Here is a 20,839-nt window from a genome sequence, read left to right as displayed (position 1 = left end):
AATCCCTCATGTTTTTCTAGTCACTCCCAGTGATTAAAATTAAGAATCCTTATCACTTTTTGTTCCGCCCTGCCTGTGCCCTCTTCTTCACCAGCTATCAACATCTTCATTTTCTCTAATCAGATTACTTAAAAATGTTAGCTATCATACATGGTTATAGCAGGTCTTTTTTTTATTTTAATTATTCATTGCTGTTTCTATTCCTAAAATACATTTATTCACCTCTCTCCTGTTTGCCGCTATTTTCTTTTTTAAATAAATGTTAATAATTCTATTAAAATTAAAATAATATTCAAGTCAAATGTAATCATAAAATGACATTTAGGAAATCGAATAATTATACGGAGGTAAAATTACACTAAACTTGACCCTGAGATAACACAAGGGATACCACAAACACATTTGTTATAAGGCCTTCAGGTCACCTTGAACTGAACTGAACATTTGATTTGTTTTTTTTTAGTGTATTCAATCGTTTTAATTTAAATAATAAATGTTCTTTCTACAGTTTTTCTACTATTTAAACTGAAATAATAAGTATGTAAAATAAAGTAATTTAACAATAAACAAAAATCTGATCCAATTACAATATTCTTAATGCATTTAATTTATTTCCTCGATGAATTTTTCACTGTATCATTAAGTATTTTTGAGTGTTTTGAGGTCATTTTTGTTTTCGTCTCGTGCAACAGCCCTTACATGGTTTTATTCCTCCTCTCCTCTCTGGCTTCACCTCCACTACCGACTCCATTATCGCTCACTACAGATCACTATATCATCCACAAACATCATCGTCCCTCCTCTCTACATGTACCACCATGATCTCATTGTGTGGCCCATAAAAGAGACAAATATCATCTGTGCTTCCTCAACCATGACGGGCAATGGTTGCGACGGTTCAAAGAGCAAATGCAATAAATGTTGATGTTTGCAGGAAATAAAAACGAGGTCACACGTGTGCACGTGTTTGTCGTTGTTGTTGTTTTTAAATGGATCTTTTGCGAAAAATACATTTTAGTTAAGATTGTTTCTTTTAATTTGTTGATTTATTTACAATGATTGTTATTTTAAATCCACTTTTTTGAATGTTTCAATTTAGCTTTTTGTTTAAATTGTTCTGTACTTTGTTACTTTTGTTTTTTTTATGAATATATTTAGTATTTTTCAATGTCATCTCATCATATTTAATGTGTTGATGATATTTAGATTTGGGCCTATGCTCTGTTTCTATTGTAGGTTTATTTTATTTTTTTAAGATAATTGAATCATTCCTCACTGCTTGTTATTCCATTGTCTTTGTAATACTTTCATATATTTTCCACTTTCAGTTTTTCTGATTCATTGGTGATTGACAGATTAATTAATGTATTAATTAATGTATTTATTTATCGTGATAAACATGACCTATATGTCATTTTTTTTAACATAAAATCTAAGTCTTATATATTTAACTTTTTTTTAAACAATTTTTCCAACGTTTATTATTATTATTATTATTATTATTATTATTATTTAGCTATAATTAAGATTTATGTTTTAAGGATTTCACTAACATAAATCAGACATATTTACTCCATTTTAATCGATTGTTTTACATGTATTTTAACTACTTTGATTTTTTTAATTGTAATTTCATTTATTAAATATAAGTTCCTACTGTTTGTTTAAAAAAAGCACTTTAATTTCGAAATAGTTCCTTTATCAGCTCCTGAGCTGCAGATGTTAGCACGCGACTGAAATAAGTAACTGTGTTAATAATACATTTTAAAAAATGATTTCAGGGAAGAGAAAATCATTTCCTTTAGGCACATGTGTTTATTGAGGGAGTAGCGAGAGGTAATAAAACAAATGTGTGTCCATCTGGGTCGATGTCTATCTGGTAATGCATTCAACGCACCTGCAGCCTGGCTGCTGTTTTGAGAGCTTCTCATTGGCTCTCGGAGGATCACAAGGTGTCGTTATAAAGGGACGCGAGACATTCACTGACATTAGATTGAGAGAACGTTAAGACATCGTCATGGATACCGGCTCTATCAAAAAGATGCTTCCCAAGGTCAGTATTTATTTTGCTTTTTTTTATGTTTTTCTTATTTCATCGTCACTTCTTCTGTCTGGTAACTGGTTGTTTTTTTTCTTCCAGGAGTACATTCGCAGACATGTCTCCCAGGAAGTACATGTTGCTTTGACTCACTTCAAAGATCTCAAACCTGCCGTGGAAGGTTATGGTGAGACAGATACTAGTGTTTTGAACTTCACTTCATCATTATTTCACCTTTTAATTAACACTTTTCATATTTAGTGTACAACGACGGGACGTCAAAGAACCTGTTGAAAGTTTCTGGGATCATTACCATCTCCTATCACGGTTTGTCAAGTGACATTAAAAAGTATTTTCAAATAATAATTAAAAAAAAGAAAAGTATATAGTGTTTGGTACAGACTGGCTGTCGTTGGTTGTTCAGCGGTTTTATCTCCAGTGGCTCTTAAATGTTTTTATGATAACAAGTGTTAAACATTTAACATTCTGTTAAACATTAAAAATACTTTTTATTATATAGTCAAAAAGCCAAACGTGTTAAGATAGTTTGCATGAAATAATATAGACGTACACCTCTTTTTCTTTACCCTTGTGATAGCTCTGGGTCAAGGTGACCCGGTGGCCCGAAAACAAAAGTGTTTGTGGTATCCCTTGTTATCTCTGGGTAAAGGTGAGCGACCTCCACCACTGCATATGTATTTCTGGAAGCAAGGGAGGTTGTTCACCTTGACCCAGAGACAATATAAGGCAGACCTGGGCAAAGTGCAGCCTTTTGACTTTATTTATGCAGCCCTCGTAATGTCAAAGTGTGATCATGTTTAAATGGTTCACATGAGTTTAACAGGAACAGTTCCAGTCAGCTACAGAGGTAAACTCCCTATTTTTAGAACTTTGCTTCTTAACAAATGTATTTTGTATTTATTATTAATTTACATTTTCACATAACACTTCCCTCCTTTTTGTGTGATTTTTTGTGTATATATTAATCCCTTTTTTTAAGTTAATTGAAAAAGTGTTTTGAAAAAAACTCATATATATATACAAGAATAAAATTGCAGTTTATTTATCTTAATAAATGTCACGGCCTAATGATGCATCTCATTTTTTTTTTTAGGGATTTTTTCATCTTTCTTTTTGCTTGACGGCCCCTAACAACATTCACAGAATTTAATGTGGCCTTTGAAGAATTATAATTGCCCACCCCTTAAAAAAAAGGGATACCTCAAACACATTTGTTTTCCAGGCCTTCGGGTCACCTTTACCCAGAGAAAACACAAGAGATACCACAAATACATTTGTTTTCCAGGCCTATGGGTCACCTTGACCCAGAGAAAACACAAGAGATACCACAAATACATTTGTTTTCCAGGCCTATGGGTCACCTTGACCCTGAGATAACGCTAGGGATACCTCAAACACATTTATTTTCAGGCCTTTCGGGTCACCTTGTCCCAGAGAAAATGGAACCATTTAAAGGGACTTTTAACTAGTCAAGTCAAATTATAATCTAAACTTGAAGAGTCAAAACAGTATAATCGATGTTTATTCCAGGAAATATGTTGTAAAATGATACATATACGTGTCATTTCTATGAATGAATGTTTTTGCGTCTCTTCCACAGAATCCACCTACAACATCCCAATATCCATCTGGTTGGAGGAGAATTACCCACAATCTGCTCCCATCTGCTTCGTCGAGCCCACGCGTGGGATGATGGTAGTGGCGCGAGACTTCATCAGCAGTAACGGAGAAGTTCAGCTGCCGTACCTGCAGGACTGGAAACAAGTGAGAGGAACTAACTTAGTACTTCTTTTTTTTTCCAAGCTGATTTTTATTTTTGTTGTTTGTTTCCGTGTCAGGGCGAGTGTGACCTGGTGACTTTGCTGCAGGTCATGGTGGTCACGTTTGGAGAGTTTCCTCCCATATGCATGCGTCCGCCTCCAATTCCAGAGTCCAGCTGTGAGCAAACCAAGCACACACACACACACCTACAAACAAACACACACACACACACATGTACATCTTGATAAAGAGTCCAGACTTTGATCTGCAATAAAACTCTCTCGTTCTCTTCAGGTTGGCTACAGTTCCAGAAAGAATCAAAGGTTTACTCAAAGACGGACGGAACTTTTTGCATGAGTTTGGCCAACGAAGACAATCCACTGGCGAAAGAAACCAACTGTTGAGTCGACTGGAACGACTTTTGTGTCGCGTAGATCTTTGTCAAATGGTATCCATTGTATTTTTCTATAACAAGATGAAAACATTGAATTATTTGTTTACTTTTTGATTCAATAAAAAAAACCTCAATGTTCAGTTATTATTCAAAGTTTTGTATTTTTCAATGAATAAAAGAGGATTTTTTGATTCACACCTTCATATAAAACTAGGTAAACCCAGAATTAAATGAAGGATAATATTTTAGATTAATAGTTGCTTCAGAAAAAAAAAGATTTCAGGATTGTTCACTTAACACAACACGGTATAACAGCATTTAATATCTACAATAAAGGTGTATTAAGGAAAATAAAATAAATATTGATATAATGTTTTACGATTGCAGCCATTTCTTATCTTATTAATGTTAATATTTTTACATTTTTTTAATTTCTTTGTGCTTAAAAGTCGTACAGTACAAGCTAAAAGTTAAAATCGTAACGTTACGAGATGAATAAACGTAATAATTCGACCTTGAACGACATCATTGTGAAAGTATTTTACTAGGATTCAAAGTAAAAAATAAATGACAAAAAAAGTTGAATTGATCACATAAAGGAAAAAAGTTTAAAAGAAGAAAATGAAGAAAAAAGTAAAAAGTTGAAATAGTAGTGGCAGGATAAGTAGTAATAGTAGAAGTTGGAAAAGTAGATGAAGAAGTAGAAGTAAAAGTAGAAGTTGAATAAGTCGTAGAATTAGTCGTAGAAGCAGTAGTACACTTAGTAGTAGAAGCAGTAGTACAATTAGCAGTACAATTAGGAGTAAAAGTAGTAGTTGAGTTAGTAGTAAAAGTATAAATAGTAGTATAATTAGTTGTAAAAGTACTAGTATAAGTAAAAGTATTATTATTTACTTTTATAAATAAAAGTAAATAATTCTTAAATAAGTACATTGCAAATATCCTTTAGCATTCACACAATAGAAGATAAAGAGAAACATGACCTCAATATTCTGAATGCTATTCAGCATTCACACAATTAAAAGATTAAAAGCAATTATTCTACTTTTAAAGACATACGAGATACAAGATTAAAGTTAATAATTTTCCAATATAAACCTATTATTTTGTTTATGTAACTAGATCAGGGGTCACCGACAGGATAGGTAAATGTTCGGAAATGTTTGGAACTTCAGTCATACTGTTAATTGTATTCACTGTTAAGTGTCTATTTAATGTAGTGTCTTTTAAAGTTATTAAAAAAGCCTTTTCTGTGTGTGGCCCTGATACTCTTTAACTTAGAATTGCATCAAGCTGTTATTAAATACTTTAGAAATAAACATATACAATGTGTTTTTCATTGATTTATTTTTTTAATGAGTCAAAGTAATATCATTTTAGGACATATTTTATAATTAAACGCTGCAAAACTCCTTCCGATCAATGTCGCTGACGTCACGCACAAACCGGAAGCAGATAGGTATAATGCCGGAAATTCCTTCTGTTGACGATCGAGAATTTGTGTTGTCTCCTTCTGGATTTTCCTAACCGTGAACTTCAACCTGCCAACTTCATAACGACCTTTGGATATTATCGACAAGACACGAACGTAAAGGGAGAGCCTGTGAAAGTCGGAGGAATATCGAATAAATTCGGGTTATATCAGACATCTTAGGCGGGCCCGAGCCTGGGCTCAAGTTAGCCGTCTGCTAGCTAGCGTTAGCTCGCGTTTGATCTCCCAGCTGACTGGATAGTTGGCTTTACATTTATTTTAAGTCGTGGGAAGGTTCGGGATCCCGATCAGTAACAATGGCGGTTGTCAACGACAGTGCCCTGAAGAAAATGCTGAAGGTAAACTTGCTGTTTCGCCCGTTTTTCGCATGAAGCTACCGTTAGCCACTCCTGACACGAAGCTAAGCTTTCGTTTCTAAAGAAATGTTCTTCTATATTGTCTTAACAGTTTAGACGACAAAAGGTCCTCGAATGGATATCATTAAATATGTAACGATGTAATTATTACACTATTATTATTGGATTTTGGTCCTGGCATTATGTAAATAATAACTATAATATATTAAAAGTCTTCGACATACATTTGACAGGTGACAGGAGAAGTTCTTGCATGTTATTAAAAATGACTATTTCTTTATAAATATAACTGGTTGAAAATTGAGGTTTATGTGAACAAGAATGTAGTCAACTGTGTTCTATACATTTTCTCATTAAAAACAAGTTTCTCATATGCGGTCATTGTCTATGACTGATGTATGATCAGATATACAAATTATCCAGAAGAAGACTTTTGATCACTCAAAGACAATAAGCCATTTGTTTTTTAATCCATTATTTACCATCTAAAACGTTCATGTTTTGTTTAGAGCTAGAAAGTTATCTATAATTTATCATTTTCTGTGTGTTGCACAATGTAATACTCTCTTTAAACCTGAAGTATTCTATTGCAACAACAACTAATCGTTTTCTTATTTTTTTCTCCAGCAATACAAGTACAGGGACTTGACTGTTCGTGAGATAGTAAACGTCATCCCCCAATACAAGGACCTGAAGCCGGTCATGGACGGCTATGGTAAATGGATATTTATTTTTTTTATTTTAGGAATGGTCTCGGATTAATCGTGTTGAATGATTGTTTTATTATCAAATGATAACGTGATCTTATTGTGTTTCAGTGTTCAATGATGGCTCAACAAGGGACCTGATGAGTTTAACAGGAACAGTTCCAGTCAGCTACAGAGGTAAACTCCCTATTTTTAGAACTTTGCTTCTTAAACAACAATCAACTGCTCCATGCACTTTTCTTTAGTTGGTCAATTGGTAGAGCTCAACTTAAACATAAAAAAACATAAATCAAGACTGATATAGCAGGATATTAAAGGTTCTTCATAACCCTTAATTGAAAAAACAAATCAAATAGTTTTTGAATATACTATGAATATTTAATTTATTCTATATTTGTAACTCGTACAAACTGAATGTTCAACGATAAAAACTTTTGTTTATTCACAAACCATTTTGTGTTTTGTTGTCATAGGCAGTGTGTATAATATCCCCGTGTGCCTGTGGCTTCTGGACACGTACCCCTACAATCCTCCAATTTGCTTCGTCAAACCCACAAGTGCCATGATGATCAAAACTGGGAAGCACATTGATGCCAATGGAAAGATTTACCTGCCCTACCTTCACGAGTGGAAACACGTCAGTTATCTATCACCGGCTGAGAATCTGAAGTCGTCAATATTTAAAATGACTCCCTGTCTCTGCTTCACAGCCTCAGTCGGACCTCTACGGACTCATCCAGGTGATGATCGTGGTGTTCGGAGAGGAGCCACCTGTATTTTCTTGGCCCACGACGCAAGCCCCGTACCAAGGCTTTCAGGCAGCAGGACCCCCCAACCGTGAGTGATCACCAATAGACATGAAATTTAGTTACAGTGTCAGGGTTGAATTTAACATTTAGTTTGAAATAAATATCTTATGAAGAAAATGTTGTTCTAGCCCATGGTCTCTGAGTGCTACCTTGTTCACTGCAGGGTGCATTCTGAAAATATGTTAGGAAAATGAAAAATACGCAAAGTAGTGACTGTTAAATGTTTTACTGTTCAATTACATGTTTACCCCCCTGTACTCTTTTAGATGTATAAAATACAACTTGATTGATTATTAAACTTTTCCCAAACTGTCAATAACATTTTCCACTTTCTCATGAACAAGATGACATTTTTTATTGATTATTCATTCTCTGATTGATCTGCGTTGAGCGAGTGTGTAGAATATTTAGCAATATAGGTTTTCAAAAAATAAATTCAGATTTTTGAATGAAAACGTAAATAGCCAAAACACGTCGCCTTGTGCATCACTCCCTAATGATGTCAAAAACTATTCAAAATATGTTGTAATGGTGGTAGGCTTGTCAGTCTGGAACGATACAATATGAAAACTACAGTGTCATTAAATCTTTCTGCATACAACTCTATACTAAAATGCCTTGAACGACACGACACGTCTTGTTTTTGGGGTTTTTTCCATTCCTGCTTACAGGATGTATTTTTTTCCTATTTTCTTTTGGTTGTTTCTGCAATTAATTGTAATTTCAAATTCTGTCTTTCCAACAAGATATCCAAGATATCACTGCTCTGGAAAAAACACTGATGTGTCATGGCTAAAAGGGTGGACAAACAAGGGCGAATTTACTTTTGGATAATTACAATCCACAATGTTTGAGCGTGTTTTACTAGTTAATGATTGTAGGATAGGTGAGGTTAGTTTGAACTTAATTGATCCCTCAGAAGGTCTCCTTCGGGAAATTGTTTTTTTCCAATTAGTCACAGCAATACAGAAATTATTCATAAAAATAAAAATAAGAACAAGAACAAAGAGAAAGAACAAGATGATACAATCTAAGTCTATAAGTTGTATAGGAGCAGATGATGTTGACAGCTTCTGTGGTCCGTCCACCCGCTTGAATTGTACTTGCTTAATAGCCTCAGACCAAATTAAATGTCTTGTGTGCTTAAATGATTAACAATTATTTTATGTTAATGGTGTTTAATAAGGTCTTCTTGGAACAGAAGACAAGGATTTCATGTGGCTGCAGGTGGATATAACCCACTCCTAATCTTTAGTTTATTAGTATTGTACGTAATACATGTTCTTTGTAGGCTCATATTCAACACTTTGTATACATTGTATACACACAATTTGTATACATTTTAAATGTACAGGAATAAACTGTAAATGTTTGTCATAATGGGTACAGTTCCACTAGGTGGCGTTAATGGTCTGTGAATAATATTAACGACAAATGTTTTGACATCTGTGACCTCTGTGAACTGATGATTACTTTTCCTCCTCAGCCTCTTACATGCCGGGAATGCCTGCGGCTTCTCCCTACGGTCCAAACGCAAACCCAGGGTACGTTGTTCTTCTCCCTTATCCGAAAAGGCACTCTTCAAACATGCTGGAGCACGTCAACCACCTCACAGCACGTACACCAGCAGCATTTCTTATAAGTCAAATATCAGACATGTTTGGATATGATTGAAGGAGAAAGCTGATAACAGTTGCACAATTAGATTTGAGAAACTAATATTTCATTGAACTATATAAGCAACAGTTTTATCTTTCGCTCTTTGCAGTGGTTATCCTGCCTACCAGTATCCCGGGAGCAATTCTTACCCAGCGACTGCTGGTCCTGCTCACTACCCCACACCGACTCCAGTCTCCGCTGTTGGTATGTAGACATTAAGTTTATGTGTCGGGAATGTTTAATGAATTAATGATGAATAAAAATTACATAAATATACACACACACACTTAAGTGATTAAAGATTTAGGTAGTACAAGCGAGTGCCTTCTTTTGAGATGATTTCTTCCCTCAATTTTGGAGTCAATTAAACAAAATATTCTCGTTTAAAATTGCTTTCAGAAGATGAATAATTTTAAAATGTTCTTTCAAAAACCACCGTTGTGTTTCCGTTTTATAAAAGTTCACTCAATCCTTTTCTAGTTACCCTCGCTCCAATACTTCACGGTCATTTGTAGCAGTAGTAGTAGAATAACAAGCAATATAGAAAGCAGGTACTCGGGGTAAGCGCTTCTAGGGTGCATACAGTTTACCGTCTTCCCTGGATTTTGAGGAAGATTAAGACGAAGAAAACTGAGCATCAGTGGCTACATTAAAATTGACTTACCTTTTTGCCTAAAAAGGAACAAATTACTATGAAAATAGTCCCAACCTTTAGTCATTTTTTACCCTTTAAGTTTCATCATCAATAAAAAAATAATAATTAAAGATTTGTGTGATTTGCACATTTTGTTTTACTAAATTTGAAATGTAATAGTACTCTATGTGGACATATTTGCCCCACTAAATCGAACAATATTCCTGCGATCTTCATCTGACCCCAGAAATAATCCCTTTGACCTTCCAACTTTTCGCCAAGTGCGACCTGGTCGGCATGCAGAGCCGCCAGCGAAAGGTCGATAGTGTAATTGGAGTGGGGTGCATTAAAAGGCCAGGAGGGTTCAGACGGGACGAGAGTGAATGCCAACTCCTGCCTCTCACTCCCACAAGTCCCACTATATTTAGGAAGGGAACAGTAACACCACACAAAGGCCCACCCATGATCTGTGATCTGCAGGCATGATCTGGTCCTCACTTAACTACAGATCTGACTCTGGTCCTGTATCAGTCTGGCTCCTGGTCCTTCTCTATATTTAGCACAACAGTTACAGTTGCTCCGATCTCGTGAATGAACTCTGACATTTCAAGGCTCTTCATGATCATACTGTAGTCTCTACTTCCATAAATATAAGATCGACTACTGTAATACTAATTCACTGATCTGTCTTTTATGGTCCTGATACCCATACAATAGCTTGAAGTATTGGCCGATACCGATCTGATACCATGTGTTAAAATATTATTTTTCTTGCCCTACTGTGACATAACATTGCTCATGCTTTTAATAAAAAGCCTAAAAAAAGACTACATTTAGAATTACAAACTTGGTATTTATTTAAAAAACGTATTGTGAGGGACCTGAGAGCACAGATGTCTGAAGGACTTTCGTTCATGATTGTGGCTTTAAACACAATTTTATTTAATGCATGAAACGCTCAATAATTGCATTATTATGCAGTATTGATCCTTACTGAGAGGTGCTGGATTTATTGAACGATGAGAGTTTTCTGTCGCCATCCACACCTTATGTGATCAACACGGTTTAATTTCTGTCAATAACATGTCAAATATCGTTATGACGAAGCTAAACTTATTACATGTATTTTGTGTATTATAAATTCATCATTGATTGCCTTGAAGTAATTTCAGCAAATTTAGCAGAGCGTCCGCTGACGTCACGCTCACGGAACTTTGCACTGTCAGCCTTTATGTGACCAGTATTAAACACAAACTCACTATTTATTGAATTGAGGCAGATGCGAATACTAAAGACAACACATTAATTCATTTTATTCATTAAAAAAGTCCCTTATTCAATGTTGACATGTTTTTTTCAAGTGTGTAATGTTGCATGTTTTGCATGTATTGCTCAACTTGTTATGTAATGCAAATACAGCTCCTCCAAAATATGTAAGGGAATATCTCATCTGCAATTAGTATTTTAGACAGAGTGAAAACAAGATTAACCTTAAAATTCTACTGAGTAAACAATCTTGTTTTCTATCGTAGGTCCCAGCAGAGACGGAACCATCGGCGAGGACACAATTCGTGCTTCTCTGATCTCAGCCGTCAGTGACAAGCTTCGCTGGAGGATGAAGGAGGAAATGGACCGGGCTCAAGCAGAGCTGGACGCCCTCAAGCGAACGGAGGAGGACCTTAAGAAGGGCCACCAGAAGCTGGAGGAGATGGTCTCCAGATTGGACCAGGAAGTGGTGAGAATCTCATCAAATATTTGTAACTTTCCGATCAGGATCTGACGCGGTGGTTGTCGTCGTCTAACTTCCAGACAGAGGTGGACAGAAACATCGAGCTGCTGAAGAGGAAGGACGAGGAGCTCGGTGAAGCCCTGGAGAAGATGGAGAACCAGTCGGAGAACAATGACATTGACGACGTCATCGTGCCTACAGCCCCGCTGTACAAGCAGATATTGAACCTGTACGCTGAAGAGAACGCCATAGAAGACACCATCTTCTACCTAGGGGAGGCGCTGCGTCGTGGCGTTATCGATCTGGAGGTTTTTCTCAAGGTGAGGAAAATAAAGTTGGTCTCCATGGCAACCACTGTTGCACAGAGGATTTTCACTTTGTGTTTACACTGTATAAGACCCAGGATTAGAAAAAAGGTTACTCACTTGAGAATCAGGAATCTGGTTCTCACTAAACTTGACTCATATTCTGTGTCATCTGCTACACCAGCCTGAATCGGCTCACGCTGGATCTACTGTGACTCAGATAATGACTCACCATGTACTCTCTTCACAGCACGTTCGTCTTCTGTCGCGGAAACAGTTCCAGCTCCGGGCCCTGATGCAGAAAGCTCGCAAGACGGCCGGCCTGAGCGACCTCTATTGACCCCACTGACTCGCAACAAACTCATATAATCACTTTGTCTCATTTTATTCTACATTTTCTTGTACAAAAAAGCAGACATGTTTCTTCATTATCTCGGGAGCTCCTCACACGTTCCGCACTCCTAATTTTGAAGTAAAAAAAACAAATTGATATATAAACCTGCTGTTTTATTAGGCTGGCAGATTGTGGTCGATCCGGTTCTGGAGGCTGTGCTCGAAGGAATTCTTAAGAATTATAATTAAGATGTTCAGCACGAGCGGATCGTTGTCCTCGCTAATAAGAAATACAAATACCCCGGATGATCTCTCCTGAAGGTTGGTGCCAGCCCTGCTTTATCAACTGGCGCTCAGTTTCTCCTCTGTGTGTGGCGTCGATTCTCTCAATGTTTGTCAGTTGCTCAGGTCCCAAATAATGAGGTGAAGGCTGCACTAACCAATCATGTACAGTAGATGTTTGTCCCTCTTCATCCTCTGTAAGTATTCAACCCCTCATTCTTACCTCCAGGAATCTTCTAATAGAAAAAGCAACGACTCAAATTTTTGTATAAAACAAGGGTGTTAAAGGGTACACAGAATATAATGACAAAAAAATAACTTATGTTTTCATTAGCCTTTTACTAAATGCACTTTGACTTGTATGATAGAAAATCTACTGTTATTGACATGTCTTCTTCGACCGTAGATCACCTGTTCTTTTTGTATCCGTAGGTTCAATAAAAACTGATTTATTTCCTCCTTTTCTTTTTTTACTTTGATTCTTAGCATTGAAAATTAAGGCTGATGAGCATTTGTTTGTCCTTTTTGGACTTGGGAAGGTTTCAAGGTTATTGACTAGTGTGGCTATTCACTGCTGCCGCTCATGCGCCCGAATAGAAAACGGCGGAAAACACAGAATTTTGGAAACGCTTGCCGTCAAATCCTTAAAGTAATCCACTTTTATAAGAACCTGGTGACAAAATGTGTCATTATAGTTTATTGGACATTGCTTTCTGGAGTGGTTACGACCACTGCTTGACTCTGGAGCTTCTAGTTTTGACCTTCATGAAAGTTGTTTTAATTAATTTAAACACTTATTTTATTACTGACATGGCGAGGGGGTGGTATATTTCAGGGCTTTTCAGTGCTTCGGAATGACTTTTTAAATTAAAAAATGATCTTTTTTTATATCCTAAGGCCGGGAATTCCATGTAGGAAACACTGAGTCACACTCTACACAGAAAGGTCTTAAAGTACAAGAAGAAAAAGAGACGAGAGTAGAACATCTTCATCCTGGCAGGTTTATTCGATGCTACAACAAATGACATCCAGAGAGTCTCAGTATGTCTGGTGCTCGGTAGATAAATAACAATGTGCCATAAATACATAAATATGTTCAAAAAAATAAAACCACTTTATTTAGATCTCTGTGATGCCCTTTTTTTTAAATGAGAAAAACACATGATCACCGTGTTTAGTGTGCATTAGCACCTTGAATATGTTAAAAGGTGCAAATTAATTTATCTTCCTATCAGTGCACTTGGTGGTTAATACGAAGGTGTCACTGCTAAGTGGTGGAGTTTCCCCGATGATGCCGCGATGTATGAACGGGAAGCTCTCTTTGCAGTTGGAATGTCTCCGGTCAACTGCAGAGGACTCAAAGACACCTGGCGAAATACAGGAGTGTGCGGAGGAAGCTGCAGCGGTAACAACGTGTACACAGTACGTGGTGAAAACACAAAACGACACAGGGAGGCTCCACTCTGTCCTACAACCGACAACAGTTCAGTCAACAAAGGGTCAGGGTTAGACTGCAGGGAAATGACGCCCATGCATGAATATCTGGAGGTAACATATAGATTCCACTGGTTTAGCTATAAACATTTTTTCGGAGATATTCACAGCAGTCATTCACCCGCTACAGCAAGGACACAACATGGAGAAAACACGGATGTGCGATGTTTCACATGGTGAGCTCTTTCTGAACCCCCCAGAGGGTCTCTGCACTCTGCACCAGCTGCTTCTCCTCGTCCGCCTTCAGCGTCATGTGGATGACGTCGGTCAGACCGCTGTTGCCCAGGACGCAAGGGATGCTGAGGAAGACGTCGTCCTTCACGCCGTGCATGCCCTGTGGGTTGAACCGAGAGGGAGTGAGTGGATCATCTCCTGGACTGGAAGATGTTGCAGTGAAGGTTGGATCTTTACCTTCACTAGTGTTGAAACTGGGTGAACTTTGTGAAGGTTCTTTGTGATGCTCTCCACCAGGTCGGCCACAGACATGCCGATGGCCCAGGAGGTGTAGCCCTTCAGCTTGATCACCTCGTAAGCACTGAGGAAGAAGTGAAGGTAGTTGTTTAGTTTCCATGTAGAAGAAGTCATCAAGACGCAACAACAACAATCAAAGTCAATTCGGCACATATAACTAATTCGCACATGGTCCTATTTATTCAGCATTCAATGAGCCAAAGCCTCTCCAGTTCCTTTCTGTGTAGACATCTTTTTTCTATTGTTATATTTTTTTTAATACATTTTTTCACTTAAAATTAAATCTCAACCTTTGCCTGAGTTTAAGATTGACATGTATTTTAATTTCATTTAAACTTGAGTAATAGTCACAGATGGAGATTTGGAGAAAATAAAAGGGATGCACTTAAATATTGTGATATATATTTTCTGTATTCATGTATATTTTTAAAGTATTTTTTTAGCCATTCAAACAATATTAAATGTCTATCATAGTCAACTGTTTTATTTTGATAGAGAATTTTTTAAGGAAATTTTATGTCACAATTAACATTCAAATATTCACAATCTTTTGAAATGTTTATGTTGCAATTAAACTTCCAGCCACTAGATGACAGCAGTTATTACATCCTTCACAGCTAAAAAAAAACAAAAAAGTCCTGCGAGAATCTGGCGATGACCGAGGACAAGAGGATACAGTCAACTCCAGCAGCTTTTATTGCTGATTTCGGTACATATTTTGCTTTTAAAACAAATGAAAGCAGTTACGACTTCGGCAAAAGTCATGTGGTCTGTAAATTCGCAATATAATCGTTGTTCCAACAGTATCGTAATATCGTAGGCCTTCGCTATAGTCTCACTATATACAACGGAAATTGAGCAATATGTGACAACCTTTGACAGTGACGTATCTACTCTAATCTTGAGCAACAGTGCAAGCAAAACCCTCTTTTGTGTCGCTGCACAGCTGCTCGACTCAAGACCTCTTGGGGAGATTAGCTCTGGCCCACATCTGCGTCACAGCTGTTGCATCATGCGTGAACATTTGACCTGAATGTTGAGACACCAGGTAACTACTCTCTCGTTATGTCAAAAAAAGACCAGACGGTGTCACTAAGAAAGGAGGGTAATGAATATAATGGAGAGAGAGAGAGAGAGTGTGTTTGTGCTGGCGGTTGGGTTTGTTTGGATAAGAGCTCGGCTCAGATTCCAGGCCAGGGATCGCCTGAACTGAAGCGGATCGTTTGTAATTTATCCCAATTTATAAGCACAGGCAATGAAACTTATTTGATCTTAATTATCACGGCAAATATAAGGCTCGTCTTACTTTTGAGAAACTTTAATAATCAAGTCCCCAATAGTCCAGGTAATACTGTAATTCTAAAACCAAGGTGCACTCACCCAGCCACCACCTGCTTGTGGACCTCCTTCCAGTTCTCGGGGTCTCCTTCAACCCCCATCTTGGGGTTGAGTGCCTGAAGGGAGACACCGGCCACATTGACGCCGCTCCACACGGGCACTGGGGGCACAAACCGATCAGTCAGCATTTAGACGGAAAGTTTCACGAAATGGATCCAAAAACCAGGACGGATGTTTCTTGACACATGAACATAATCTGCCTCCCGAGAGGTGTCGAGAGATGTTCATCGAAAGGTTAGAGGGTTATTTTTAGAAGCGCCCACATACCGCTGGAGTCTCCGTGCTCTCCGATGATCCAGCCGTGGCAGCTCGCTGGGTGGATGTTGAGCTTCTCGCCCATCAGGTGGCGGAAGCGGGCGGAGTCCAGGTTGGTGCCGGAGCCGATGACGCGGTGGCGAGGGAAGCCACTCAGCTTCCAGGCCACGTAGGTCAGGATGTCAACTGTTACAATGGGACGGATGCGTCAATTAAACTTTACAGTTTACATTTCACAGAGTCATACTTGAACCCCGGTGGGGCGTTACCTGGGTTAGAGACCACCATGAGGATGCAGTTGGGGCTGTACTTGACGATGTTTGGGATGATGAACTTGAAGATGTTGACGTTGCGCTGCACGAGGTTGAGGCGGCTCTCTCCCTCCTGCTGACGGGCTCCGGCTGTGACCACCACCACCTTGGAGTTGGCGGTCACACTGTAGTCTGGAACAGTGAGGAGGACGAATTGTCACGCCTTCTTTTCATCTTATTTTGTTGAGGTTCAGAACTTCTTTGTACTTCTATACGTTAATGGCTCTTTGTACTTTTATCTCCTCACCTTTGTCTGCCACGATCTTGTGTGTCTTGAGGAAAAGAGATCCGTGCTGCAGGTCCATGACTTCACCCTTCAGCTTGTCCTCCATCACGTCAACCAGAGCCAGTTCATCGCACAAGTCCTGCTCAACACAACCAAAGATTGAAACCGTAAGTTAAAAATTCCTGATGGTCTCTTCTTCTAATTGAGGGGTTTCATATGTGTCCTCCTCGGCTGCATTTTGTTATTCCTGAGAGCTTATTTTGTATTGTATCTAACATGGCAGTGAAAGGAAGAAGACGGTAAACAGGTAGAACCGCCTTTCCTGTTTTAGGTTGATTATCATTTTTTCCTGTCAAACTTGTCTTGAGTTAAGAATACGATTTACTGATTAAAACAAATCTTACAAGCAACACACCCAAGACTTGGAAAAAGTGTTGGTGGTTAATGATCCTCAATGATCAAAAGGACTACATTGCTATGATGGTATATTTGTGTGGAGCTCTGCTGGAAATGCTAACAAAAGCACAGCATCGTTAGCATGGTTACACAATGAAGAACAATTTTAGCTATATATACCTTGTTGCTACCATCTACTGTATATAGCATGTTAGCATCCGCTATAAAAAGAAATATTAAGGATTTATCATGAACATCAAAGGCTAGAAAATAGGACTGCATGGTTTGTTTTAAACAAATGGTCATCAGAAAAGTCGGTACTACTTTGTTATTTGTTATTATCTGACGCACAGATTTAAACAATACTGCAGTACAGGTGTCTGAAATTCATTCACACAAGGGGTCAAAATCTTTAGAAAAAGTATATTTACCAAACGATTACCAGGAGAGTTATTGCGATATTAGCTCCTTTATTTTATGAGGCTCAATCTACTCTTCTATCTCATCTTTTCAACATAAGTTTCACTTTTACTGGGTGTCCAGGTATAATCGTTGAAATCGATAATATATGTTTCTTATCTAATCTTTAACACAAAAAGGTAAAAAATATTATCATCTATCTACTTTAATTCTATCCAACCAAAGGGTGTGCCATATAAAATGACTCTGCGGCCGAAAATAGGCCCCCGGGGCTCAGGTTTTTTTGGGGGAGGCAAACTGTAATGATGGGGTCCTCATGAGTAAAACTATAAGAGGCTGTTTATCACCTAAAAAAACGGGAATTTCTCGATTTTTCTAGTTCTTTTATGGCTTATATTAAGATTTTTTTTTTTTTAGAATATTACACTTATTTTAATATCCTTATTCATAACTGACATTAGATGTTCCACTCATGGACAGCTGAATAATAGTTCTCACCTTGAGCAGGATGCTCATGGCGGAGGCCATGCCCACCATCCCGACGCCCACCACCGTCACCTTGTTCCTGCTGCCGACAGGCTCCTCCTTCATCACATGACTGATGAGTTTGTCTTTGGTGGACATCTGTGAGCAGAAAAAAGAACAAGATGTTGGCCAGAGATATCAGAAGAAGGCGTGGCCTCCAGAGGTGTGTGGAGAAAAGGTGTATTGTTGTAGTGAACGAGCAAAGAGAGGAAGGGAGTGTCTTGGAAGAGGAAGGTGATGAATCAGGGCATTATATGACAGTTGGTTTACCACCGAGATTAAAACCAGCTCCTCGTGGTTCTACGTTTTGTTTATTCAAAGTAGTGCAGTTTTTTATAACGGCTTGTCAAGTTGTGAAAAGTTTCTCCTCTGGCCCCTCTGTCTCCATAGCAACCTCTGTCTGGGAGAGCAGTGCATAGACAAGTCTCAGTTCATGTCACATGCTGCCATTTCCGCCTCCTGATTGGCTGCGTGCTATAGCTTTGCCAGGCTGGGGGAAGACGGGTCGGGTCGCACGTATAGCGGGCCCAGAGAGGGTGGGATTAAAAGTCGGTGTTATACACTTGGCCTGACAAGCTTGCGCTCAAATTGTTCTCATCCCATTATCTCGGGCTCAGTGGTGGACTTAAGCCAAACCCCAGGTTCCTGAACCTTCAGTTTCGGTCAGCTGACAACAGGGGCCACTGTTGGCACTGAGCTACAGGTTAAACTGTGTGTATACACTTGCTGATGGACGACTTCCTTTTGTGTGCCGGACAACAACACAGAACAAAGAGAGAGTTTTAATGATATAAGGGAATTAACACCCATAACAAAAATGTGAAGAGATGTGTGTGTTCTACAGTACAGTTATCTATTTTTAATGTTTTATTATCCCAAACCTCCAGCTGAGACGGGACCACACGGGATGTTCATGACCAGATGGACAAACTTGATGTATTCAAGTTTCTGTTGCTGCTGAGGTCGGTGGAATCACACGTTGAACTATTAAGTGTTTTCTTGATCTTTTAAATATATATTTTATTGAGTATTGTTTCAATTGTTTAAGCGCTTAGTGACCCTGGTCTAGAAAAGCGCTCTATAAATATAAATTACTTCCTTACTTATTACCCAAGATCTAATAAAACAAAAATATATATAGTAATGGTATATCCGCAAAGGGCAATTGAATCAGCGGGAATCACCAGGGGGGTCAAAATCTCGGGGCTCATTATGACCATGATGAACTGTATGTTTTCGAACTAAGCTCAGATTTTTAGTTTTTTGGCCTTATTCGTCTGTAAGGCTGAAAACGTCTGCGCACAAGTAGCAGCTTCCACGTCATTTTTTGGTTCGATTTTCCACAGATTGATATCTTTTATTTAAAAAAACAACCCAGCGTGTGCGCCGAGTTCTAGAGAAAGGGAGCTAGATTAAGATCGTATTGAGACGGGTTAGTTTTAACTAGTGATGGGTTGATGAGAACCCGTTTAACAGCTGTGTAGTGAAGACACTGTATCATGATATCAGTATCACCGGTACTTCTTTTGAAAGGCCAACTAGATGGTACTCTAAAAGAATGCCAAACGACTTAGTAGATATATATATATATATATATATATATATATATTGTATTATTAACTGTAATCGTGATTTTTTTTTTTAATATATATATTTCTCCATGTGGTTTGGGGTTTAGAGATTAGTATTTGAGATTCCTTTATCATTTAGAATCAGAATCTGAAACATGTATTGCCAGTGTCGTAAGCACAACATATATATTTTGGGGTACCTAATAATGTAACTTTTTACGTCCAACCCACCACGTTCTTGGGACCGACACTCCGTCTCCATCTCCAATACATAAAGCCGTCGCCCCCAAAACTAACGTGGAGAAACGACCCTCTTTCGCCAAGAATAAAAACCCTTTAATTTAAAGAACATACTTGAGTAACACTCACTGGATTCCATATATGGTGTCATCTTTCTACATAGTAATCCCCTGTTTCTATTTTGATCGGAAACAATCAACTTGTTGTTACATAACTACCCGTCTAATAATAGTAATCATAGTACAAATGTCATCTTGTGTCCCCCTGAGGGCGGATGAATGCAGCAGGTCCAGGTCCAGTGCCAGGATGTCCACCCCTGGGCATCAGGACTTGTGTAACGCTGGGTATCGTGTTACATCATGATACAAATAAATGAAGGAAAAAACTATAATGACCAGGTAGTGACATGGTAATAACGTGAATGGAAGTGTCTCCCTCTTTACTCATTCATTCGTCCAAAGGGATGTCCATGATGCAACAAGTGGAGAAAAAAAGGCATCACTTCCTGTCTGGCAGACATTCGATAAGGAAAGATAGTGTAGGATAAATAGTGTTCGATGATGTTGAGAAAAAATGGAGGCTTCCTTCTTTACCAAAGTGCGCATCAAAGTTGGCGCGCGAACACAAAAGTAAAAAGAGACGGAAACGTAGTTTTTTTTTACCTTCAGGCTTTTTCGGTGAGAGGCTGGAGGGACTTGAAGCTCGGCTGTGCCCGGTGCTGGTTCTCCGCAGAAGTGGTGCGGCGGTGTGGGCGGAACCTCGCTTTAAGAAGAACACGGACGTGCTCGCGACGCGTGCGTGTGGCTCGTCACGTCCCGGCCAGGATGCGGCAACGACGGACTTTTTTTTTCTTTTTTTTCTCCTCACTCTCAGTGTGATGTAAAAGTCGTGACGCCATTCTTTTGACATGACTCTCACCAGGAAGGATGAGAAGCCATTTTTTTTCCGCTAGCATTCCATTGCTAGCATGGCGTTGACGTCACAGGTGTTCCCGTTGAGGCGCACGTGAGCG

General features: G+C 38.4%; 3 protein-coding genes across 3 annotated transcripts; 2 read left to right on the top strand and 1 right to left on the bottom strand.

Annotated features, from left to right (window-relative positions):
- Positions 1–2,017: 2,017 nt before the first annotated feature.
- LOC148073647 (tumor susceptibility gene 101 protein) lies at positions 2,018–4,224 on the top strand. The gene is made up of 6 exons (XM_087797639.1): positions 2,018–2,053; positions 2,141–2,225; positions 2,300–2,365; positions 3,660–3,823; positions 3,898–3,997; positions 4,115–4,224. Exons 1-6 carry the CDS (start codon positions 2,018–2,020, stop codon positions 4,222–4,224), a joined length of 561 nt encoding a protein of 186 aa, XP_087653765.1.
- Positions 4,225–5,681: 1,457 nt separating this feature from the next.
- On the top strand, positions 5,682–12,978 carry tsg101a (tumor susceptibility 101a). Its single transcript, XM_087796687.1, has 10 exons — positions 5,682–6,044; positions 6,690–6,777; positions 6,881–6,946; positions 7,243–7,406; positions 7,480–7,606; positions 9,065–9,122; positions 9,347–9,441; positions 11,404–11,606; positions 11,681–11,920; positions 12,156–12,978. Exons 1-10 carry the CDS (start codon positions 6,003–6,005, stop codon positions 12,243–12,245), a joined length of 1,173 nt encoding a protein of 390 aa, XP_087652813.1. The 5' UTR covers positions 5,682–6,002; the 3' UTR covers positions 12,246–12,978.
- Positions 12,979–13,498: 520 nt separating this feature from the next.
- On the bottom strand, positions 13,499–20,612 carry ldha (lactate dehydrogenase A4). The gene is made up of 8 exons (XM_087796690.1): positions 20,490–20,612; positions 17,990–18,115; positions 16,697–16,814; positions 16,408–16,581; positions 16,151–16,324; positions 15,866–15,983; positions 14,426–14,549; positions 13,499–14,348 (listed from the first exon to the last, which is right to left on the bottom strand). Exons 2-8 carry the CDS (start codon positions 18,113–18,115, stop codon positions 14,184–14,186), a joined length of 999 nt encoding a protein of 332 aa, XP_087652816.1. The 5' UTR covers positions 20,490–20,612; the 3' UTR covers positions 13,499–14,183.
- Positions 20,613–20,839: the final 227 nt, after the last annotated feature.

Source organism: Callionymus lyra, chromosome 8, assembly GCF_982586985.1.
Source record: "Callionymus lyra chromosome 8, fCalLyr1.hap1.1, whole genome shotgun sequence".
NCBI lineage: Eukaryota > Metazoa > Chordata > Actinopteri > Syngnathiformes > Callionymidae > Callionymus > Callionymus lyra.
The sequence above is the reverse complement of the archived record's forward strand: the minus strand, read 5'-3'. Positions and strand labels throughout refer to the sequence as shown.